This window comes from Anopheles cruzii, chromosome 3, assembly GCF_943734635.1.
Source record: "Anopheles cruzii chromosome 3, idAnoCruzAS_RS32_06, whole genome shotgun sequence".
NCBI lineage: Eukaryota > Metazoa > Arthropoda > Insecta > Diptera > Culicidae > Anopheles > Anopheles cruzii.
In genome coordinates this window covers 72484804-72509091 of record NC_069145.1, presented here as the reverse complement: position 1 = coordinate 72509091, position 24288 = coordinate 72484804, and the positions used below count along the sequence as shown (strand labels likewise).

At 50.9% G+C, this 24288-nt stretch overlaps 4 protein-coding genes across 4 annotated transcripts; all 4 read left to right on the top strand.

Moving 5' to 3' along the window:
- Positions 1-1183: 1183 nt before the first annotated feature.
- LOC128273890 (proteasome maturation protein-like) lies at positions 1184-1692 on the top strand. The gene is made up of 2 exons (XM_053011954.1): positions 1184-1310; positions 1381-1692. The coding sequence occupies exons 1-2, from the start codon at positions 1206-1208 to the stop codon at positions 1642-1644; spliced, it is 369 nt and encodes a 122-aa protein (XP_052867914.1). The 5' UTR covers positions 1184-1205; the 3' UTR covers positions 1645-1692.
- Positions 1693-3631: 1939 nt separating this feature from the next.
- On the top strand, positions 3632-5356 carry LOC128272444 (uncharacterized). Its single transcript, XM_053010256.1, has 2 exons — positions 3632-3696; positions 4001-5356. The coding sequence occupies exons 1-2, from the start codon at positions 3679-3681 to the stop codon at positions 5216-5218; spliced, it is 1236 nt and encodes a 411-aa protein (XP_052866216.1). The 5' UTR covers positions 3632-3678; the 3' UTR covers positions 5219-5356.
- Positions 5357-15504: 10148 nt separating this feature from the next.
- Positions 15505-16278, top strand: LOC128270929 (uncharacterized). The gene is made up of 2 exons (XM_053008353.1): positions 15505-15510; positions 15661-16278. The coding sequence occupies exons 1-2, from the start codon at positions 15505-15507 to the stop codon at positions 16276-16278; spliced, it is 624 nt and encodes a 207-aa protein (XP_052864313.1).
- Positions 16279-19399: 3121 nt separating this feature from the next.
- LOC128271792 (collagen alpha-1(IX) chain-like) lies at positions 19400-22098 on the top strand (the record flags this gene model as incomplete). The annotated part of the gene is made up of 7 exons (XM_053009437.1): positions 19400-19451; positions 19533-19963; positions 20035-20409; positions 20467-20538; positions 20602-20937; positions 20996-21902; positions 21974-22098. Coding segments are annotated over 7 exons (2298 nt in total), but the record flags the coding sequence as incomplete, so codon positions are not given.
- Between the last annotated feature and the right edge of the window lie 2190 nt (positions 22099-24288).

Sequence of the window (24288 nt, the reverse complement as noted above, 5' to 3'; positions counted from 1 at the left end):
CATGCATTAACCTTTTTTCTCTTTACCCCAATTTCCACCATCAAGACCATTGCTGCTGAGCGGCCAAGTTCGGACGAGTCCGTGAGGGTATCTATTTTGGCTCAGAGTCTACGTAGCAAGTCAGTATCTGGTGGACCACACGGTCCGTAAAATATAAAACGTAAAAAAAAATAAGGCGTGACATCGATCAGCTTGTGTCAAAACCTTTGTGCCCTCAGCGGTTACGGACCGTGTGGAAAAGAACCAGTTAGAATTAAAGTAACTTTTGACTTTCAGTTTGCCTTTCGCTACAAATTATTAATTCTTCTAATGGATCAGTGTGACATCGATTAATTCGCAGTGACATCTATACGAAAGCTTCTTTTCATTCCAGAGCTTTACGAACGATGCCTCAACAGAAAAGCCAACTTTTGAATTTATTGTTTTTTCGTTCAAATGACGGTTTTAATCTCTTGGGAGAAATTACTGTTTACTTTTACTTATTACTTATTACTTAATTACTGTGCGAATTGCCATTACTTGTTTTATTGACACGGCGAAATTTGTTCAACCTTTGTTCCGCAATAGATCACAGAACACAAACTTTCAAATATGTCTTGTGATTTGTCATGACGAGTCTTTTTAACTCAAACGGCTCGAAATCGATTGGGATCATCGAGAACTTCCTCTCCTTCGGATTTTCCTTTGAGTATCGTCACAAATTATAAATCTACTTTTGTTATATACGTTTGAAAATTATCTTTTGCATAAACTAAAATTCACAGTCATTACATCGATCGACCCCGTACGCAGTTACCAAGGTGAGACCCGAATAGATAAACGGTACTTGGACACTTATGCGAGCCTCATAGTTTTTAAAGCACATGAACGCTAACCGGCAATCAGCCAGCCATCATTGTTTGATCTACCACGGGCATAGCTGATATGGCGCCTTCGAACCGATCTCACATTAGCTGGCCATCCTAATTAATGGCTTGTATCGCTAATAAACGTCCGAAAATGGGATTTCGAGGGATCGCGGCTTTTGATTATGCTGTTTGACCATGCGCCTGCCCATCGTCCGCCCCGAGTGTTCGCTTCACGCACAAAGCTTCAGCTTACAGTTTCCTTGCTAAAATCCGTGTAAAATGGCGTAGTTAACCACGGCTTGATATTAATGATTTCCTTCAAATACACAGGAGTCTTCAATAAAAGTAACGCCGAAAATGCCTACCACGTTCAACGAGTTTACGGGTTATATGGCACCGCGGGATGAAAGTTGTGTCGCTCAGCTGCAATCCGTACATCCGCTTAAGCAATCGGAGCAAAATGTAAGTGTTTCTTTCTTGTCCTCCGGAGCGACCAGAAGGAATATGGTTTTCATATGTGATGTTCTTTCAGTACGCCCAACATTCTCACAACCTCAACATGCAGATGCTTCGTAAACGCGAAGGGCTGGCGGCCCCACTCAAACTGACGATGGAGCTGAAGGCGGTCTCGAAAGTCGGTCATCTTCCGTTCCTTCCGTCCACCAACGTGGCTCGGGACGTGCTGACTGGACGGGATGAAATGATCGAGTTTTCGGACATTTACAACACGGAAGAGCATCAAGAGATCATGCGTCAACCCCACGCCGTTATGGAGAAAACGTTGGGTATTCATTAAGGGTCACCGCAAACAAAAAAATATATGAATAAATCGTTCTATCAGTTGGCGAGTAATCAATAAGTCGGCGAGTAATTTGGGCTTCAATCAGGAGAAACGTATTACTGGGGGGGCCGGGAGAAACGTATATCGTAGCGTGTGGACCGGGCTTAAGACTAGGGAGTGATTAGGGAAGTCAAATTTGGTGTTTTCTTTTTTGTTAATATGTCGCATTTTTGTAATAAAAGATGTACTTTTACTATTTACCACACTAGCAACGTACTGCGTCTTCTATAAACCTTATTATGTTCACTAGTTGTTTCTGGGGTTTCTTTAAGCTTTAAGTTTTCTAAGCTAGTTTCTTTAAGCTTCGAGATTTTGTATGGGAGCCCCCCTTTGTAAAGAGGGGAGAGGTTTCAAACCTTCACCACAACATTTCCCCTTCGCCAAAACTCCCATCTGCTGAATTTGGTTCTAATTGCTCGAAAACGTTTGTATGGGATATTACGATACGTTACGTTTGTATGGGAGCCCCCCCTCCCGGAGGTGTGGGAGGGTCAAACTTTTCTATTTATAATCCGGGGTCACAAAACTACGCTGTGCTAAATTTCACGCGGATTGGAAAAAAAAATATATGTACTGCTTATGCATCGTTAGCATTGTTTTGCAAATTTCCTGCGGACCGTAATACGAGCCGCTGTTTGGTAAATTGATATAATACGAACGAAAACGTTTACCCACTTTGGCCGTCAGGTGCTCGTTAGCTCCTTCGAAGAACTCTGTGGTAGGGTAAGAAAACTGCGACGAGAAAGACATTGTAGTGAAGATCACCATTTTACTTGTCATATTAGCGATCCTCAGCGGGAACCACATCACGAATCTGCGACTGTGACCCCATTTTGAAATACGATAAGCAACAAGGCGAAGATGGTAGCTAAGCCATCGCCTTGGCGCCTTTGGTGGTAGCTTTCCATCCACCTTCACCTGGCTTGTGACGTTGGCCATGATCATTCTGGGCCAAGTCTGGTAAGTTTGGCCGGTATTCCGAAACTAGTCATGGTCTCATACATTTTTACTCTGGCTATGCTATCACATGCGGTCTTGAAATCGATGAAGAGGTGATATGTGTTCTGACTGTAGCTCTTCTCAGAGTGTGCACGTTCCATGTCCCTAGTTTCATAATCTTTTTTCGTTGCAAATAGTCCTCATCGTATTTCCAGTGTCCAAGTTCCTTCTTTTTGCTTTCTGTTACGGTTTTCTTTTGCAGGCGGGGTTGTTGGTCCCGTGCCAACGCCCTGTCACGCCGGAGGACCATCCTAACTAATTCCTGGTCGTTAATGACCAGGAAAGGTTCCGAAATTAATTTCAATTTTGTCAATGCCTCAAAAATTAATGAAACACCCGCAACCGACACCTCTTTTCGCTGTTTCACCTGCTCTTTATTATTCCAGCACCATCTTTTCCAGAAACTGACAGCACAAGGTGCGAAACGGCATGATTTTGTTTGAGGTAAAATTTCCCCGGTGCACAACGAACAAGCGCTTGGCGCAGAGATTTCAATAGAAGTTAATCAGTCGCAGTAGCGAACGTGCATCACTCCTGACCACCCGGTTGAATTCACGTGGAAAGAATAATGAAGCGCCCGCGGACATTAGCATAAGTCATCGCGGATTTGCTCACCGTGCCAAGAGCAACATCCATCACATTTCGATCGATCGACGGCACGACCAGCACCACTTTCGGTTTCGACGACAACACTCCGGGTAGAGGAGTACAGCACGGGTACGGATACGGCAGCGATGAGTCGAGGGTCTCGGGAATCTCCCACTGGACCGGGCTGGATGAATTCGTGAGATGATGCTTCTATTAAAAAGGTAATTAACCACACGGGTGTACAGAACGTGGATTGTTCGTTCGGACGACACGGACTTGCTACCCAGAACACACCGGACGATGATATAAAAACGGGCTAACCGGGGTGCATCTCCTCAGACGTTCTGTCGTAGCAGAGTCAACCGTTCGGTCTGGAGCGTGCAGTGCAACATCAACATCATCATGTTCAAGTTATTTGCGGTAAGTCGTTCTCCTGTTCCGGCGAAAAAGGGACGGTGTTAGTGCGTTTTGTGAACCGGAACTACTTTCTTCTGGAGATGAAACATTTAGTAATGGTCATCACCCCTTAGATATTAAACAGAATGGTGATTTAGTGCTTTAGTGTCCGGTGTTTAGTAGCAATTGTTTCAAAACGCAATTATCGGTTGATTATTATTGTGCAGTTTGTGTGCGGCGTGGCGCCTAAACGAAGACAACCAGCATTACAGCATGTCAATTCGAGCACTAATGGTGGAACGTTTTTTTTCTTTTTCTCATTTCCCAGGCCGCGGTGCTGTTAAGCGCATCGCTTGCCAGCGCGACGCTGTTTAAGAAGAAGATCGTCCTCACTTCCGAGGGTGGGGATGGGCACGGAAGTGGCGGCTTCTCCCTCGGCGGTGGCACCTTCGGTCTATCGTTCGGTGGCGGTCTGTCGGGAGGCGGAGATGGACATGGAGCGGGTCACGGGGGTGGATCGTACGGAGGTGCGGGAGGATCGGGCGGAGGTTATGGTGGTGGCCACTCGTCAAGCAGTGCCTTTGCCGGTGCTAGTGCCAGTGCGAACGCTGGCGGCGGTTCCAGTGACTATGGACATCATCAAGCGGGTGGACCCGGAACCGGCGGTGGCTACGGGCACGCAGGAGGTCACAATGGCCACAATGGCCACAATGGAGTCGGCAACGGTGGTGGCCACGTGAGTGTAGAAGCCCCTGGTGGTCACAGTGGAGGTGGAACGGGCGGTGGCTATGGGCATGTAGGAGCCCCTGCCGCAGGTGGCCACAGTGTGCACGCTCCGTCGGAGCACCTTACGCCGCCGGCCAGCTACCAGGGAGGTGGAAGCAGCAGCCAGGGAGGTGGCTACGCCAACAGTTACGCCAGTAGCCATGCCAGTGCGGGGGCCACCGCTGGAGGACACACAGGCGATTCCGGTAGCGGAGGATCATACCAAGGCCCTCCTCAAGGATCGGGCTCGTACGGCGGATCACACCAAGGGGGCGGCTACTCATCGGGCGGTCATCACGGTGGAGGTGGTGGTGGCTTCACGAAACAGATCACCGTCACCAAGCACGTCTCCGGTCCGCCGGCACCACCGATCGTCGTCGAGAAACCAGTTCCGGTTCCGGTTGACCGACCCTACCCGGTGTACATCGAGAAGAAGGTCCCGGTGACGGTAATCAAGGAGGTTCCCGTCGATCGACCAGTCCTGGTTCACGTACCGAGCGGAGGCGGTGCTCACGGAAGCAGTGGTCACGGGGGCGTGGGAGGATATGGACAAGGACACGCAAGTGCGAGTGCCAGCGCTAGCGCCCACGCTGGAGCCAGTGCCGGAAGTTACGGGGGAAACTATGGAGGCGCGTCCGGGGGCTATGGTGGTGGACATGGCGGTAGCGGTCGTGGCCATGCTGGCCACGGTGGCCAGGGGGGACTGACGTTCACCAAGACCATTTCGTTCGAGAAGAACTTGAACAAACACAAACACCACTTTCACCACCATGGCTGGTAGACCGCGTCTCCGGAACTTAACGCCTCAAGAGTCGTACACTAATTGCAATAAATAGAATTTAAAAGTAATCAGTGGACATAAATGAATAGTGAAACGAGAGAGGAGGAGACGAGAGAGAAATAAAACTTCAGTCTTCAGTTCAACTACTTCAACGGTGTCGCTGTCTGCTGTCCTCATTGAGATTGGGCATAAAATATGGCCCACTTCCCGAGATGCGTAAACCGAGGTCGATCGCCGCCGGTGTTTACAGTGAACCAGTTCCGAGACGGGGTTTTATGAATGAAACCACTCGACGAAGTGGTCGACGGTCGCCAAGGTGTTTCCGTTTCCTTCGGTCCACGGGCTCTCGGTCTCTTGCGCTTTGCATAAAGCTCTCGTCTCAACGGCGCGCGTATTGCAGCACCCTTTCCGGTGGCGACCGAGACATTGCCGCAGGCACTCGGCCAATCGCGGCAGCCGTTTTGGGGCACCACCAGATGCCCTCCGGGACCGTGTCAGCCCGAGTTTCGACACCGGAGTGTGACGCGGTTCATTGAGTCGGTTGAAATCCGCCCAAGTGCATCCTGCATGTTGCAATTCGATATCGCTGCACGGTTCGATGCACCGCGCAAAGGCTCCGATCGTTATGAATAGGGACATAACTTTCAAAGCCGTTATGTGGTTTGTTGGAGGCCAGCGATTCCTGGGCCCCTTTTGGTGTTGCCATTGAAGGAGAAGGAGAGCTGTTCAAGTACCGAGAAAATTTCTTGACAGTTAAACACACTTCACAGGGGTTTGTGGAGCTGACTAAGCTTCGATAGTATTTTTTTATTTATCAATGGCCATTTTAAGTAATCTATTTTTCCAGTTGATCAATGTTGATCACAGTTTACGATGGTGGTGGCATTTAAATATCGGGAGGTCATAAATCGGGATTCATGAAATCGATCCAACTTCCATCCAAAATCCAGAGAGAGTCCAAAAGCTTAGCTTAAACTTACTGGCTTTATAATTACTATTTAGAACTGATTGAAGAAACATATTGCTTTTATTAAATGTATTTCTTAAGATTTGTGGTAAGTCAAACTTCTTCTTACCTCCTATTCAGCCAAAGTTTAAAATGTAACGAGGTCAAGTTTGCAGGCGAAAGGACAATTTGTTTGCCTACAAGAGCTCAATCTGCAGTGCCTTTAGCAAGTTCAACGAATTTTTAAATAGTTAATTAGAGAGGCAAGTGAGCGATATCTTAAGCGACATCGTTTAAAATATTATATTAGTCCAATTACACCAAAAATAAACATGTTTGAATAAATGAATGTTAGATATAAAAATGATTAAAATGGTTATCAATGTGTAACGTGGCAGAAGCGGCTTATATTGAAGACGATAAACGAAACAGTCATGGTTAATCAATGATCGTTGTTTATTCGTTAAAATGCCTGTCCTTTATTTGGTACAATGTAAGACAAATTGAATCCTATTTCGATCAGCTCTGAAAAATAACGAGGCTCACGCGAATCAGCGTTTATTGAATAGTTAAGTGCGTGCACATTTGTTGTCAATGATTTTTATCGTTTATTTAACGGGCCCAGAGCGCCGATCCGGCCGCCAATCCAACCGTGATCTCGCGGTTGGCCACCGAACGATCATCTACTTCGCACCATAAATTGCGACGCTAAATGAAGCCATCAAACGGACGACGACGACGACGAGATTAACCTTTTACGGACGGACCCGGAGCGACATCTGATTCGCTACCGCTTGTTGCCGCAGACACATCCAGTCCCTAATTTAACCGCTTGCCAAGTTCAAAACACAGCATTGTGTCGAGCGTCGGGTGTCGAAGGTTTAACCCACCCAGTGACGAATGGTGTCTATGTTGCGGGTTTTCTTTCCTTTGTTCAACGCCCTGCACCGGGGGTCGGTTATGCCCGAGCACGCGGGGTGCAGCTTCCGAGGGGCCAGGCGAGGGGATTTGATGGATTGGGCCAAAATCGAAAAGGAGCGATACATCATCATCAGCCGCAAGTCGAGTGGAGCCGAGCCGAGAGCCGCCGCATCGCAAATGGGTGTATAAATTGGGTGAAGATCATCCGAGCGATCGGTGCTTCAGGCAACTGGTGGATGTGTGTGATAACCCAGCAGCCGCAGCCGGCCCGTAGTGGACGGGGCGGGCCGCTCCCCGCGGCGAGAGGAGGATTAAGACGCACTAGGTGACTAGGTGAAGGGCGCCCGTTGTCCAAAACGTGTGACTCGGCGGCTGAAACTGAAACTGAAACGCGAACGAAGCGAAAACAACCTCTCGTCCGTCCCGTGCGGCCGGTGTCCGAGACAAAACTAACAAAACAATGACGCCAATCGGGGCGAACAGCATAAACCGCAAACAGCGGCAGCAGCCGTTGCTCGGAATTATGTAACGCGCGACGGGCACCCGCGGAGAGCGCGGACAATCGAAGTGCACACCGATCGGGACGGACGGGGCTCATAATGATGCATAAAATGGTGCGCCGAACGGGGGCCTAATTTTTCAGCAGCCTAATGGGTGGCCGGGCGCATATTTCGGCATCAATCGGAGTGGATCACTAATTGGATCGCCGGTGGGAACCGCGGCACATCCGGGGTAAAGGATTTCAAGGTTGCCGAGCCGAGAAAATGGATCATCGCTAGATGGCGCCCCTGGTGGGACCGGTTTCACCTCGGCCTCGTCGGTGCATTCGATTGCAATCGGATTGCAATCCGAGCCGGCCGCCGCACCGGGCGGAGCTTTTGGGTCACCGAGCGAAAGGCGTAAGAGGTGCAACTAGTCCTCCGTCGCGCCGCGCCCCGTTCGTTGTTATTTATCTGCGAAAAATGCCGTCCAAGTGTTTGAGTTTTCGTTAGATAATCTGGCCACACGCGCCAGGGCGGGTTTTCCCGTCTGTGTCCAGTTCAGCCGGTGGTTGTTGGTGCTAGAGTTGTGGGTTGTCGTTCCTTTTTTCTCATTTCTCTATTTTGCGCCAAAAATCCACTTCGACTGGCTCGGACCCGGTTTCGGCTGGGAGGCTGCTGGCACCTCAAGGAGCGGGCCGGTGGGATAAGGCGCCCTAACGAGGCACTAGAGAAACAATAGAACGCGATAGCCTTTGCTTCTTTGAGTACGAAATCGAGTGGAGCAATCGCGAGTGGCTCTGTCTGAAAAGCCCCCGAAAAGTGGCTGGAGTTGCAGCTTACAAATGAGTTTGGCGGGCTGGTCGCCATTGTCTTCGAGCTTGGGACATGCATTGTTTCTTCACCTTCGAAAATCAATATTAATGAAACTCACACTAGTGCCACCTGGTGTGTGACACTATCGTGCTTTTGCCAGTGTTAGTCATCAGGCCACGCCAAGGATGTTTCTCGTGTTTTGTGAAGTCCGACTTCTAAATCAAGAAATGAACAGAAAAACGTTCAAAATATTGCTCACTGTATGGCACATAGCGCCGTCCTAATGAAATCAAATGTAATTGAGGTTTCCAGCTTAAATTTCGCCAACGAACCAATCAGCCATCATTTCTGGGTAGCGTACGCCATCGACGGTTACGGCGGGTCCTTCTTTATTTTCAAAGAAAAATGGGCCGCCGATGATGCCGCCAGACCAGATCAGCAGCATACAGTCACTCGTTGTGGGTGCATTGGCTTCTCTTGCACGACGTGAGCCCCAAATACGACAATTCTGCTTCTGCAAGTGTATCGCGTCCCACTTCCTAAATTTAAAAGTTTTTACTAAATGTTTACAATTTCCAGAATGAAGTTTGACGTTTTAAAAGTCAATTAATCGATAGTTTAAAATCCAATCCACTTGATGGAACACCGCATAGAAAATGAGCAACAAAAGAACAATATTTAGAAGCCTCTAGTTAGCGTCTTGTTACTCACTGGCGACTCCTTGCCGAGCTCCACCGTTGGGGATGGCCACTGTGACGCAGTGATTAATGCGCTGTGGCGAAAACGCAGCTTTGCGGGGCACTAATGATCGCAAATCGGCACTCGCCTGTTGTGAAAATGCTGTTCCCCAATGCGGCCGGCAGTCTCTTTCGAAATAGATTTTGTGTAACCACTTCGGATGGCATCGTCACTGGCCGGGCATATGAATTTCAATAGACTCGTGCCGCTGCCCCGCTGTCAGCTGCTCGATTGGAAGATGATTAAAGAGCCAGGACCACTGGGCAGGCCCGGCGATCATTCGTATCCTATCGGCTCCTACCAGCGTTCGTAATCGTAAAACTCTCACCGTAAATCTTTCCGAGCTGCGAATTGTCAATTTCACAACGGCACGCCATCGGGAGCCGCAACACAGGTTCACACTCGCGCCTGCGCTCCGCGGACCGTCGTAGATCGCGAGGACACACTGCGACAGATACGGGTGCGATGTGCCTGGAATTGAATGGGCCGAGTGGTCGACCGGCTAATGCGCAGGGCGCTTGAGGAGCTTGAGAGGAGCAACGTCCCACGGTTTTCCCCATTTTCTCCGGAGGCCCACGATGCACCGGGACGGGCGGCCGGCCCACAGGTTAAACGTGTTGCTGCTGTCGCTGCTCTTCAACCGCTGCCGGTCGCGCAGTCGGTCAGTATGTTATGTAAATTAATTATTGCAACTTACCTGGCCAATCCTTCGCTCACCCGGCGCCGACCACGCGTGTGTTTTGATGCGTCTCTCGGGCGCGCGGTGCATACTAAATGTCAGCAGGGATCGTAATGGCCGACCGGCCACCAGGGCAATGCAATGCTTGGGTTTATGGACGACACTTGCTGTTGTTGTTGTGGGGACGCAATGCTGTTGCAATGCTCCCGGGGGCCATCATCAGCGTCGGGTCGGCCACTTCTGTGTGTGTGGTATGCGATTGATTGCACCGATAGGCTGGCTAATGAAAATGAAGTTGTACGGAGAGTCCCAGAGAGCTTTCAGAACTTCAACAAGACCGCAGTCAATCAGAACAGCTTGCGTACTGTTTTGACGCAAGTCGCCTCCTGTAGCAATTAATTTGGAATAAACCATAAACACAAACCGTTTACGTTTTAGCACAACAATGCCCCGTCTCGAAGCCGTATCATTTCCCCAAATCCACTTCTGCGAGTCACACGCCGCGTTCGTCGCTTGGCGCCTCGTTGAAGTCTTTTGTTTTAGTTCGTTCCCGCTCGAGGGCCCACTTTCGGCGCTCGCTTCTTTTGCCACCTTTCAAACTACGATAATCATCCGTAAGCGACCCGCATTGTGCGGCGCTGTTGCGCCATTTAAATGAGTGCATATGCCACGATGGCCCCTCTTTCATTTCACGTGTCGCCAGAGGACGACATTCGGCGAAGCGGTTGGCACCATTACGCTGCGAGGGCTCTCCAAAATGAAACCGAAATGGGGTACAACATCTTGAGCGCGAAGGAAGGACCAGCATTCGGGGGATGCTCACCACAGGCACAGAACCAATTATACGAAACTATGCAAATATAGTTTGTTGCGGCACAGAACCTACTAGCTACCGGTTCGGAGTAATGGAGCTGATCTGTTGGACCGGTCCGGTCGATGTCATTTTAGCAAGCAGGTTGCAAATTCATACTCATTGCCTATTGCTTCACCATGATCATTTGCAGGCCGTGTCGCGAGTGCCATTTTGTAGCACCGATTCCGAGGTGTTAGGTGGTCCCATAAAGAAAACTCTTCGAAAGAACTTGACCGTAGAGTCCTTTTTTTTAAGTTATCCGGCTAGGTGAGAATATCGGGGCCTTAGTTTTACATTCCGAGCCCCGACAACACCGACTAACCACTCGCCGGTGCCGGTTTTCGTCCCGAGGTCAAGCATTACCCGCTGCTCGTGTCTAATGATGCCACTTCTCAGCCACTACACGCCGACTACGCGTACTGCCGGGCTCCGAGGGCTTCGTCCGGCGGCGGATGTAAATTATACGTTTTCCAACGCCACCGGGTCCGTGCAGAGGCCGCAGACCGAGCCGAACCGAGCGAAGAAAGGAAATGAAAGGGAAGGTGATCTCTGGCCACCACTGCCCGCTGCTACTGTTGCTGCTGCTGCTGGAATCACCTCGGTTGCGCCACCGGCGGCGGTGGCATGCGGCCGAGCGCCACCGTGGCCTTGACAAACGCCACGCATTGACCTAGAGAAGTTACGGCCAATTATTCGAGCTACGGCGTGTGGTGGCCTTTTCTGTTTGTGTTTTTTTTTTCGGACAGATTTCCACGGCTCTTTTCACGTGCCCTGCGCCCTGCCATGCACCCGTGCTACATTTGACGCATACCAGCCATTTGGTGGTTTTATAATTCCTCGATTTTGTTCTTAAAATGTCGGCCCATTTATTGCTGTGGCTACAAAGCCTAGCCTAGTGCCGCAATGCATCAATAAAGAAATAATGGAAATTAATCCGGCCGGTAATTCCGACCAAAAATAAGTACCACAAACGATGAGAATCGGTGCTGCCACCGGAAGTGGGGCACTAAAAGCATTTTTTGCAAGGTTTCGGAAGAGCGACCGCTTCGGTCGCGCCATTTCCGGTCGAGCAGTTTGCTGACGACCCTCGGTTCGAAACAAAGCCCATCATAAACTGTCGGAGCCACGGATGCTGATGGCCACAGCAGCACAGAGTTGCAACACTCGACCGAATGATGCAGATGCAGACAACGCACGGAGACGAATGCGACGGAAAATGATTGAAATAAATGATTCCACTAGCCACGGGTCCGGTGCCCGTGGAATGCCGAGGCTCTAATGATTTGTTCTGGGGTGTTTCGCCGGCTGTTCTTTGCTCGTTGTAAGATGCCGAACCCGCGCGATGATGTAAACGCGCCTAATGAAGGTATGATCATCAGGTAGAAGAGCAACGGAACGGGTTCACTGGTGCACCGGTGCAGTGTTAATAGAAAATCCGTCTACCGGTGGTCATTTGTAAAGCTTCAACTTTCCGCTGCCGTGTAATTATAGCTAGAACTGGTTAGAGTGATCAAAACTTTGAAGTCAACTAATAGAGATGAACTAATAACTTGGAACTAGTTGGATCCGCATTTATAAATGAAACAATAAATTCCCATAGATCTGAGAACAACGTTTCAATGGTGAAAGATGAACGAAACCAATTAAAATGCAACTGGAACCTTCCCATCTTTGTGGATACGTAAAAAATAATGTAGCACCAAAAGCGATCCAGGTGACTGGACCCACCCGGCGGCCGGTAACGTTGGTCAATGCTGCTGATGGGCCAATTTTCGGTGGGACCCCCCCCGACCCGATGAAAGGCATCAAAATTAATAAACGCTCCCGAGGGCCTCAACGCCTTTTGTCGACCGATTCGGGGTGTCCAATCAGCGCCATCAATCGACGTAGCATAACGCAACGGATGCTGGGCCTTCTCTCCTGCCTCTCTCTGCAAAGACCTTCCTCCTGGGCCACTAAACGGTGCAACAAAAAAGCATCGTTAATTTTTTTAAGCTCTTCAGCTTCTCACATGCTCCACGGCGATGGTTCCAGCGCAACGGCATTATTAACGTCGACGACGAGGATAGATCGTGTCCACTGCGGCCAACATGCGGCAGATATGCAGTTTCGTGCACAGCAACAAACGGAGTGAGGATCGACCTTACGTTTCGTTTGCCCATTCCCCGAACCCAGAATGGCAGCCCCGGAGGATCGACTCCTAGAGCGTAATCTTTACCGTTGGCGAACGTTTGGCATGTAAAATGGTGGCGCTCGGGGCATTCGATCTCACGACCTACTCACGCCTCTGTGTGGGGTCGCTCCATCGCCGCTCTGGTGGAGCCGTTACATTACCCAAGTTATCATAAAACTGCTTCTTGATTGCGCTCCGATGTCGTCGGCTGCGTTGGGAAATCGAAGCTGCGGCTGCGGAAAATGGTTCATGCCAACCTTCGGTGCGAGTGAGGGTGAGTGCGTAGTGCATGGTGTTTGGCCTTCACGGTTCAAAAAACACCATCTCCTCCTGTGTGCTAGGACCCGACCGACGGCGTGCACATCGCGTCTAATTTGAATCGTAGCCCGGTTGCGCAACCGAACGCCACAAGCACAGCTGGCTGATCGCTGAATGGTTTCGGTGTAAACGGTCCCGGCGCATCTCACGGAGACAAGCAGGTGGAAAATAAGCTCGATAAGTCGGCGTGCTTTGCATAACACACGCAACACACAGTCATAAAAATTGCCGAAATTTTCCTTTCAATTAATTGGACCCTGCGCTGGCAACCGGGTTCAAGAACTGGTCCCGGTCCGGTGGGCCGTAAAGAAACGCCCTGGTCCACTTAGCAAAACGAGACGTGAGAGTTAACCTGATTTGGGGCTTTTATGTGCCATCGGTGGCCAGTGGCGCAACACTGTGTCGGGCGAAATTATTTACGAGAACCACATTAAAATTGCGAAATGATTAAATATCGGTCCAGCTCCGAGCGCCATCCGTTTTGTTACCGTTCAAAAACCAAATTAAATGAAACAGTTATTTTCGCGTGTCGCAAGATCGAGCCACCGACCAAACTGATCTCTTAATTCGGCCGATCCTATTAAAAAAGAGCTTACGATAAGGGCCGCACGGGAAACCGTCACGGTAGTCAACGTTTTGGAGGCTACCTTCGAAAGTTGAATCCATAAAACACTACAATAGCAAAAGGCAGCGCTTATCTTGATCGAGGTTCTTGGTCACGGTTTGCTTGCCCTCGAGTTCGCCGAACCGCAGTCCATCTTTTGGCACACGATCCTCGCACGGTGGTGACCGAGATAATGTCTACATAGGGACGTCTGAAACCGTCCTCACCAATCTTCGTGGGATTTTCTGCAAAATAGTTCACCTGACTTCATTTTTTGCCTCCTGTCGACGAGAATTGGCCACTTGTCACGCGCCGGCAGCCCTGAACCCGCTCACGTTGCCCGAAATTGAGCATTTAATAAAGTACGCTGCAAAATTGGCCATTATGTTGGCTTCGTTGGTGTCGCGGCAAGCAAACGATGCGACAAAACACGTCAAGAAATGTGTGAAAATTGCTGCCTAATGGCGTGTGTGGGAAACCTTCGCCGGACACACCGACGTTACCACGTTACAATTAACTGAGTGGACGTTAATTTTAGTGTAAAATTGAAATTAACACGCCACGCTCCGAGGGCCTTCGGGCGCCTTGAGGGCTAATGTTTGCACGGTTGTCAACGCGCCAGAGAGCGCCAACCTTGCGCTGTCGATTTTACGGTGGATTTAAATTATTGCTCGGCATTGGATGCCATCTTCGTTTGATTGGTCATCCTAATTGGTCTGTCACTTGGAACCCGATAAGGAACAAATCGGCTCCTGCGAACCCCACCTCGCACGCACAGCTTACAACATTCCATGAAGCCTGTTTTTGGGACCTAAAAGCGAGCCAATTTCGGCCGCAGAGCAACGCCCAGCAAAACGTGCGGTTCGATGTCGCGTGCGCTGCTTACATAATGCCACCCAACAAAATGATCGAGCAGAACAGGTCTTTGGCTTTTCTTGTTGGCGAAATGGCAAAAAATAGCGCCAAACAGTAACAAGGAACTGACCAATGACGGGCGCTAGGAGAGCTCCACTTGCGAATCCCTCGATGGCCACCGGGCTGGCACTTGCTCTTAGACGGATCGGTTCGGAAAACTTCGATCGAAGACTTGCCTAATGAAGAGCTGCCGTTGGGTGAAATCGAAAACGGGTCAAGTAGTAGCTCCCGGCATAAGAGTTTGAAAACGAAACGAAAACCAAACCGGTGCCCCAATAAAAACCGGGTGCCCGGATCAGCTGTTCAGCTGGGCACCGATGGCCCGTGCCCAATGGCCCCATTGGCCCTCGACGAGCTGTCGGTCGGTCGGTTAGGTGCCCACTTCACGGGCTAGCGACACCACCGTTCGATGGTGGGTCCCACTCCCCGAGCCAGGTCGAGACCCCAAGGGAGCGAGAGAGCGAGCGAACGACAACGAGACCGAGTGTGACCACAAGAAGGTGCCACCGTTCTAGAGAGCTCGGTCGCGATCCTCTCCACCGCGATCACGCTCACGGGAGGGGGTGGGGAAGATGACCGCCGCTGCCATCGGCAGCATAATTTGACCACCGTTTGCTGCCCTCTCCTTTTGGCGCCACCGATTGTTTGCGAAAGGGGGCTTGGGTGGCGGGCGGCGGCTGGTGGGATCTGGCCGTCGGGGAGATTGGTGGTGGGTCGCGTGTGGGGCGCTACTATAAATATAGCGCGCCAGTTTTGGGACCATCATCATTCGGAGTTTTGGAACCATCCGTCTATCACAGAGAGAGAGAGAGAGCGTGTGCGTGTAAGAGATCAGTTGAGCAAAATGAAGGTGCGTTTCGTGGGGTACAAGGATCCGCCAGTCCTTTAGTGTGCCGGTAGTAGTGGTGGTGCCTCTGCTGGTGCCGTGTGAAACATGTGTCTTTAATCTTTCTCTGCTTTCGGTTTCCTCCACCGGATTCTTGCCGGCATTCTCCTGCAGGGATTCGTGGTGTTTGCGATGGCACTAGCCCTGGTGGCGAGTGCGGCGGTGGAAAAGAAGGAGGCCGCTGCATCCGAGGCAGCCGCTGCGCCGGCGGCTGCGGCCGAGGGCGAGAAGAAGCAGGAGAAGCGTGGTCTCGGCTGGGACTTCGGGTACGGATACGAGTCGCACGGTTGGGACTCCCCGAAGCTGTCGCACGGCTGGGACTCGCCGAAACTGTCGCACGGCTGGGACGAGCCGCATGTAACGACGATCACCAAGAAAGTGCACGTCCCTTATCCGGTCGAAGTAGAAAAGCACGTCCCGTACCCGGTGAAGGTTCCGTATCCGGTGCACGTCGAGAAGCACGTCCCGGTGGTGGTCGAGAAGAAGGTTCCGGTTTACGTCGAGAAGCACGTGCCCGTGCACGTTGATCGCCCGGTGCCATATCCCGTGAAGGTTCCTGTCAAAGTGGTGCACAAGGAGTACGTCGAAGTCCCGAAACCATATCCGGTGCACATCGAGAAGCACGTTCCGGTGGTGGTGAAGAAGCCGGTTTACGTAGAGAAGCCGGTTTACGTGAAATCGCACGGCTGGGAGCCCCACTCGCACTCGTACTCCGAGTTCCACTCCTGGTAAAGGAGCACGGGCTGACTGACTGCTGACGCCTTCGTCGCGATGCTGCAGATTCTCATTTAACCTAACCTACATCAACCCACACGTACTCACACCGCCAACATACGTACACACAAACACAAACACACGTACACACACACACCTGTGCTGTTTCTATTGTGATCCTCAGATTTGGCGACAACGTTCCTCGCTTGTTGCAGCGCGCTCAAGTCTTTCGTAGCGCCTTGCGGCAACCTTCTGTACCTTCGTTCGTTGCAGAAATTCCTGCTCTCTCCTCTCCACCTGTCAATCGAACGCAGCAGAACTCTAACCCCGGTTAAGGTCTACGATACAAGAAAACATTTCCCCAGCGATGGAGTCCCGTTCCTCCCGCTGGTGCCCGAACCACCGCCTGCCGGAGAATCACCACCGAAGATTCCCGGATTCATTTCGCAACGTGTTGTCCAAATGTAAATAAATTATTCTACCCTGCCTACAGCGCCAAGCGGTAGGCACGTTTGTAAGAAACAAAGCAAAAAATGAAATAAAAAACCAAAAAATCATACCAATTGCGATGCACCGTGTTGGGCCGTTTTACCGAAAGAATGTTGCCGTGACCTAAACATAATAATTGGCATTTGGTTTCCCAATGGGGGGGATCCGCTGGAGTCCTGCAGCAAATGAACGGCACAGCAGGCTCTGTGCTATTGCCCCATCTGCGGTGACTATTGTGTGTTTCCATCGTCGGCTACCGTGAACCGTCAAACAAGCTGTCAAGCCTTTATGCGCGCGCTAGTGGTGTGTTATGCTAATTGCGCCCCTCGTCGTACCGGTGTCCTAGTTGGCTTTGGCAAGTGCTTCTCGCGCATATCTGACCCCTGACCGTTACTCATCGAAGCGAAGAGCCTCCGGAACGCGGAGAAGGTGCCAAATCAAACGCCAGTGGCACAATGGCGGCTCATCTGGAGCATCTGATGGATGTCTTCCGATGGCCATCGAATTGGCTACCCGTTCCGAGAGACGGGCTTACGACGACGAGCGGACGGTTGCGCAATGGGAGATCGCATCGGTGGTGCCCGAGGTCAAGGTGTGCGTCGGATGATGGATTTCGAAAGTGTAAGCGAGCGAGAAATATGCATTAATGGCGAGCGTCTGCTGCGCTTCGTGTGGTCCTCGCTGGAAATTATGCTGCTTTGAAGGGCTGTTAAAGGCCCCGCTCGGTTGCTTCTGTCATTCATTTTGCCGCTCACTTGGTCCGATGGGATTGGCTAATAATTTGCACAAAAATTAGATAGTTAAGTAAAGAATAAGATCCAGATAAAAGTCCACAATACACAAGGTTTGGTGTTTGAAGACGCATTCCCTAAAGTTGGAGTAAATTAGTGCTCTAAATAAATCGCCCGATTTGAAGTCACAGCATTTTTCCATATACAGGACGGTCAAATAGGCGTTCTCTATCTGAACTACCTATTATTTGGCGTTTAAAACGTCAAACTTGATTCTGGAAATAGTAGACATTTAGTAAACACTTAGAAGTTTACGAAATGGGTCGCTAAACGCTTGAAGAAAGCTGGGAAATTTAAAAAATTTATTTCCAAAGTGGTAGATCTTCAACTCAATCGGTACGATATTTGAAAAACACATTTTATTTAAGCTTATTTCCAACTCGGTGGCTATGTTAATAAGCAGAATTGCCGTTTTTGAAGGAAAATCCGTTGTCTTCGTTGCCTTATTGGCATGACGGTTGCCGACCAATAAGGGCCCAATATTTAATTGTTTGTTTAGCGAGTAACCAGCTCTGCTCAATCAAAGAGTGAGTCATCCGACCCATTCATCGCTGCGGCAGACTTAACATATTGAATTTATTTCTTGACGAATCGCCAAGAGCTAAGCACTGGGCCGTCTCAACGGACTGTTCAGGAAGTGATCTTGCGGCAGCCCCCCGTAGCATCCAAGCAATGAGCCGTACAAGTGGCGATCACACCCGGACATATGGTCAACAGATTTGTGGCCAAAGTGTCGGCCGGCCCCGGAGTTGCTCGATAAATTATGTCACATACCCTGCCCGAAAACTGTTTCAGCTGCCGTGACCGGCGATGATCAGTGAAGACGTTGTTCTCTGTGGCTGGCTGTAAAGCCAGTCGCTTGATTTGCAAACGAAGAACTTTGACTGGCTAGAGTGGACCGGAGTTCTCTCGGGAAGCACCGCATATGGTGAATTAATTCACTGCTCCACATTGAGTTCAATGTCGGAAGTGATCATACAAGAACGGCCAGGAGAAGATCTACTCAACTCAGTTAGGCGTTAGATTCCGTCAAAGGCGGAACCAATTCCTCTTGGGAACTGGGCCAGGAAAGCGTTCGTGCAAATCGCACCCAAAAGGGCTCTCAGCTTAGTGGCAACGAGCAATGTGTATGGAAAGTGACACGTAGTTGTGAAAAGACGGTGAAAGATTGTGAAACATGGTTCGAGTTCAATTAAAAAGGTGTGTCTCGCTGTGAGGTGTTTCGATTTAGTTTAAGGAGCGTTGATGGTGCTTAGTTGGCACCTGATGGTCAAAGAGAACATTTCATTTAATCATTTTTGATTATGCCAATTAAAGTTAGGTTAACCAAATTGTTGTTAAATTTATAAAAATCTTTATTAATATGCTGGTGTTGATTGCTTCGTTGAAGGCATTCATGGAGTTCACGATTGCCACTTTTTAAGTTAACGTCGATAGAGCATAGCTTTGTTTTCATAAGTAAACAAGGGAACTATAGTCGTGGTCCTAAAGTGGTCCATCTAGTGTTTGGATTCTGAAGATGGAGTGCAAAATATCGATTGTGGTTGTCGCAATTTTCTGCGCAAGCGTATAGCAGCCCATTTCGTAAATGTCAAAGCTTCTACTAAATGTTTTGAATTTCCAGAGAGAAGATGGACGCTTTTAAAAGTCAAGTAATTGGTAGTTCAAAAACCAATCACTTGATGGATCAACCCTATACAACTAACTAAAACATTGACTAGAAGAATGAAGAAGATCTCATAATCAATTTGTTGGATTGGTCACATTCAATTGGTCAATTGGTTCAACGAATATTAATGTTTATCTCTTTGCTAAATTTTGTCTAAACACTATACCAAAACGGGTGATTCCTGGATGTTGTTCAAAGTCTGTTGGTTCTGTGGCTGTGCCTGGCTGGCCTCACCAGATCGCGTAAGTGTAGTGGCCTTCGTGCCCTTCGCTCTCTAGTGTGCGTATTAATGCAAATGCGCGCATCTGCTTTCTCGATGGCAGAGCTCGAGGAGGATGAGGAGGAGTATGAGGAGGGCCCGTGTGGCCGATGGAAACCGGGCGATGTGGATCTTCGGTCGTTCGATTTAATCCGCGAGTTCCGGCTGGATCAGTTCGAGTCCAGAAGCAACTACCGGCTGCACCGACTGCAGGGCACTAACGAGTACCAGACGGCCTATCGGTTCGAGAAGGAGGCCAACATGACGATGCGCTCGATTGAGGCGTTTCCGCTCGGGTTGCCGCAACAGTTTTCCTTCGAGTGCACATACCGCATCGAGGACGAGGGAGACTCGTCGTGGCATCTGTTCGAGGTCACCAACGAAGTCCAGGAGAGCCAGCTGGCGATCACGCTGAACCCTGGGCGACAGATACTGCAGATCGGACTTCCGGCGACGGAAGGCGAGCACCAGGTTGTCGAGTACCATCACACGTCGGTGAGCAGCCTATCGAGCTGATCGAGGATTGCGTTGCGTGGAGTCTAAACATGTTGCCCATTTCTGCCCAGCTGTTCGACCACAACTGGCACAAGATCATGCTCGGCGTAACGGACGAGTATCTGAACCTTTGGATCGATTGTCGTCCCGTGCGATCGATCGATGGGAACCTGAACGTGCCGCTTGAGCCGCGTGATCGGTTCGACATTGACGATGGGTACGTGTCGATCTCCCGGTTTGCGCAAACTTCCGTTTTCGAGCCCGAGTCTCCGGTGATCGACCTGCAGTGGATGGTGATGAACTGTGACCCGACGCGGCCGGCCCGGGGAAACTGCGACGAGCTGCCGGTGTACGACGTGGCATCGCTGACGGCGAACCTTCCGGAGGGGCCAACACCGCGCCCGGACTGTAATGCCGTCTGCCCACCCGGCTACAATGGAACCGATGTAGGATTGTGGTGTCCCCTTCATTGCTGGATATCGAATGAATGTTTGCCATTTTAGGGATCCCCCGGGACAGCGGGGCTGCCTGGACCACCTGGAGCTAAGGGAGAAGCGGGAGCATTCGGTCGTAGGGTACGGCATTCTTAACCTTGGCTTAGCTTTGAAGTATCCATACAAAAAACCTCCTTCATTCAGGGCCCGCCAGGACCGCGTGGATTAGAGGGCCCTCCGGGGACAGCGGCCGTCGGCGCAAGAGGCGACAAAGGAGAGCCTGGGGTAGGCATTATGGGATTGCAAGGTCCGAAGGGAGAACCGGGAGTGGCAGCCGTTGCTGGAGCAGCAGTTGCCGGCCCAGTGGGTCCCAGAGGGTTACCCGGCCAGCCAGGCCCACCGGGTGTTGGCACTCCAGGTGAGAAGGGGGAGCCTGGTCGCGCCGGACAGTCGATAACGGGTCCCCGGGGTCTGATTGGGCCACCGGGAGCTACCGGGCCGCAAGGAAACGATGGACTACCAGGGCTGACGGGTCCAAAGGTAACGGGAAAACCGAAGGACCCCCAAAAACGCGACTTACCGAAAACGCTCGTTTTAGGGAGCTCGCGGTGAACAGGGTCCCCGGGGTGACGGTGGCATTGGACTTCCGGGAGTGCCAGGACCACAGGGAGCCAAAGGAGAGCCGGGCGACGTAGTAGCGGAGTCAGGTGCGATTGGACCACCAGGATTACCAGGACTTTCCGGCAGGGACGGCGAGAAGGGCGAAAAAGGAAACTCCGGTGTGCGTGGTCTTCCTGGCGTGCAGGGACTCCCGGGACTTCCGGGTGTCCCTGGTCTACCCGGGCCACCTGGCCCCACCGGTGAAGGATCAGACGATGGTGGTGGTGCAGGTGGCACTGGTGGTCGGTACTTTGAAAACTTTATGTCCTACGGCCATCGTGGCCCCGTCGGTTACACGGGCCTTCCAGGAGAACGCGGTGCCGGTGGCCTGCGCGGTCCAGAGGGTGCCTCAGGCATTCCCGGCCCTTCCGGAGTGGATGGAGCGCCGGGACCGCAGGGGATCGCGGGACTCCCAGGACAAGTGGGAGCCCCCGGTGCACCGGGTGTTCCCGGGCGTAGCTACACCGAGGCGGAAGTGCGCGACATCTGCCGTGCCGTGCTGCGAGATCACCTGGCCGAGCTGACCGAAGGTTTGATTGGACCACCGGGACCGCCGGGAGTATCGAAACCGGGCCGCCAGGGATCGCCTGGCCGCCCCGGAGAGAAAGGCGAACGTGGGTACGCCGGGTTTGCCGGGGAACGAGGTATCCCCGGGGAACAGGGAGCCCCGGGTGCCCTTGGTCCGGCCGGTGAACGCGGTGAGCCGGGACTGCCGGGGGAGAATGGACGAGACGGTGTCGGGATTATGGGACCCCGCGGCCCCATTGGTCCTGCGGGGCCACCAGGCGACTCGATCACTGGACCTCCGGGCCGTGCCGGTGAGCGTGGTGAAGCGGGCGGAGCAGGTAGGTGGCCGGCTTCGTGGTTGGCTTCGTGTTTCGATCCTAACCTTCGTTCCGATCGTTTCATCCTTAAGGACACCCGGGCGTTCGGGGTGCTCCGGGAATTCCGGGTGTTTGCCCGAACGATTGCTACATGGCGGCGGCGGCCGCCGCGCAGAACTTCCGCGCCAACCAGCAGACCAAGGGCCCCAACTACTAAACACTGCCATCGGCGCGTCGCCCGAGCTTCGAACAATAAATTCGTTTTGCATTTCAGTGCGTTCTAATTGCTTCATACCGCGTCGCACCTTCGGCAAGGTTGTGTCTGACTGACTTCTATCTTAATCGACGCATTGCGCACACCCGTGGCAGGATGTGGCAGGATACCCATAGGGCGATGTCGTCACCGCAAACAGGTTGCACTAGCCACTGGCCGCTCGGAGCCGCTGGAATGAAAGAAACACGGCTATCCTAACATTCGTCTCTTTTGGATACTAATGCAAAATTGAAGTCTACTACCAGATTTGTCCCGCAGAGTACCTGGGTGCGTTGACCCTGGCCTTTCCGAAAGACTTCCTCCAATATCCAACATTAAGAGCTCCGACTCTGAAGGAGTCGGTAACTCTGTGCGAAGACTCCATGAAATGACTCTTTTGTAAGATAAAAAGGGGCCCGTGAGTTGAGTGAGTTGGCGCCGTGTTCGTCGGCAGGGGCTTCAAGGAAGTGACTCTGTTATGAGGAGGGTGATTTTGAAAGAGTTTTTGTTTTTTATGGGGTCTCTGAAAGAGTCGTATGCCCCATTTATCCCCCATGATCTAACTGTTTGTCAACAAACCGCACAATTGTCTATTAGTTCGTTGTAAATCGCATTATAGCACCCCATGTACATTGCATACATTTAGGGGCAAAGCGCCTTCGAGTACTGCTCGAATGAAACCGATGCGAAACAAAAGACTTGCGCGAGCGGTTCAACGCGAACCTTTAATTGTTTTCACATTTTCAAGCACCAGTCAATGAGTCATGTTAATGGGGTTTCACCGAAAATGTTTCACAATCCACACGGTGGGGATTTTGGCAAAAACAAAGAATAAAGAAAAAAGTTTCTATTAATTCACCTTGCCCAGTAACAATTCCGTGACTCATGGGATACGCGAGCATTGTTTACACAGCATAAAGCACTGGCCCTTTGTCCAACGTGGCTCTCCATTATCAATGAACACAATCAATCTAAATTAAGTACCGCAGCTAAACGTTTTCTAGCCAGTGGGCTCGGTGTGTGCATCTAATTATAAACCTGCACACCGTCCAAAGTGCAGTCCGCTGGAATCAGATAAAAAGTGTATGCATCTGATAAAGGGCTGCCTAATGACATCATACCTTAGCGATAATCGTTCGTGGTGTAGATCTCAATCATTATAATGACGGGCAATTGCGGAGCTTCTAAGTTTTTTTTCATTTGCGGCTCCTCCATGAAGCCTTGAATCAAAGCGCACAAACGGATGTGGAAAGAAATATGTTTTGCTAATGCGCTAACACGGTGCATTAGCGAGGCTTCGGCGTTGTTTGCAACTTAAAAAGGTCCCAGAAGTATGCCACCTTTTATTTTTGTACGGTACTAGGTAAGGTAGGCAACTAAGACAAAATGAATCGATTAAATCTTATTGAAAATTAAGCTTTAAATTTCATCACGTATTTATATAGTACACGATAGTAAATATTGAAGCATTCTTTATTATATCCAGTTGCTAGAGTTTCATGTCGATTCATAATTAGTAGTGTGGATGTTCCAGAAAAGATAAGCCTTTTGACCCAGTTGGTAAGTCTGCAGAAACAAGGCCGGATCGTACAGTTGCCAACGATCGCTGCTATCATATCATCGATCGTAACACGCACTCCAGACCGGTTCAAATTTTCCTCCTCAGCTTAGAGGTCCGAGTTTTCGCCGACGTGTCCTCGTCCGGGAAGCGGACCGGCTAATTAATGTGCAATCACTCGCAGGCGAAGTGCCACGTGCAGTGCAGCCCGAGGTTCGTGACGAAGCTCCACGCACCAGTCAGGGGATTCACGAACCTTCGGTGCATACCGACCAGTGCAACTCCTGGGGCTGTAAGCTGGTGTGTGTGTGCTTCGGTAGACGTGTTGGGGTCTTCCTATCTGCCCCCGGAGCGTGCGTCTCGCAGCCCGGCAGTATCGCGTAACGTTCGCACCTCGAGGGCGTTCCTCGTTGAACCACTTCCATTTCATTTCCATGCCCGACTTGCCGATGGTTGTGGCCCAGTTTTTCCTTCACCCGCCATACCCCGCCACCGTAAGGATCCACGTGGACTTGCGCACCTTGCGGCCCGTCCCCGGAATTGAATTGGAGGCTCAGGAGGTGCGGTATCGTGACGGACAACGTTGTGAACGTTTA

What these genes read in the sequence shown, in the direction of transcription:
- LOC128273890 (XM_053011954.1), top strand. Translation starts at nt 1,206, where the DNA reads ATGCCTACCACGTTCAACGAGTTTACGGGTTATATGGCACCGCGGGAT. An exon ending in TTAAGCAATCGGAGCAAAAT is followed by an intron (nt 1,311 to 1,380) that starts GTAAGTGTTTCT and finishes ATGTTCTTTCAG; the next exon opens with TACGCCCAACATTCTCACAA.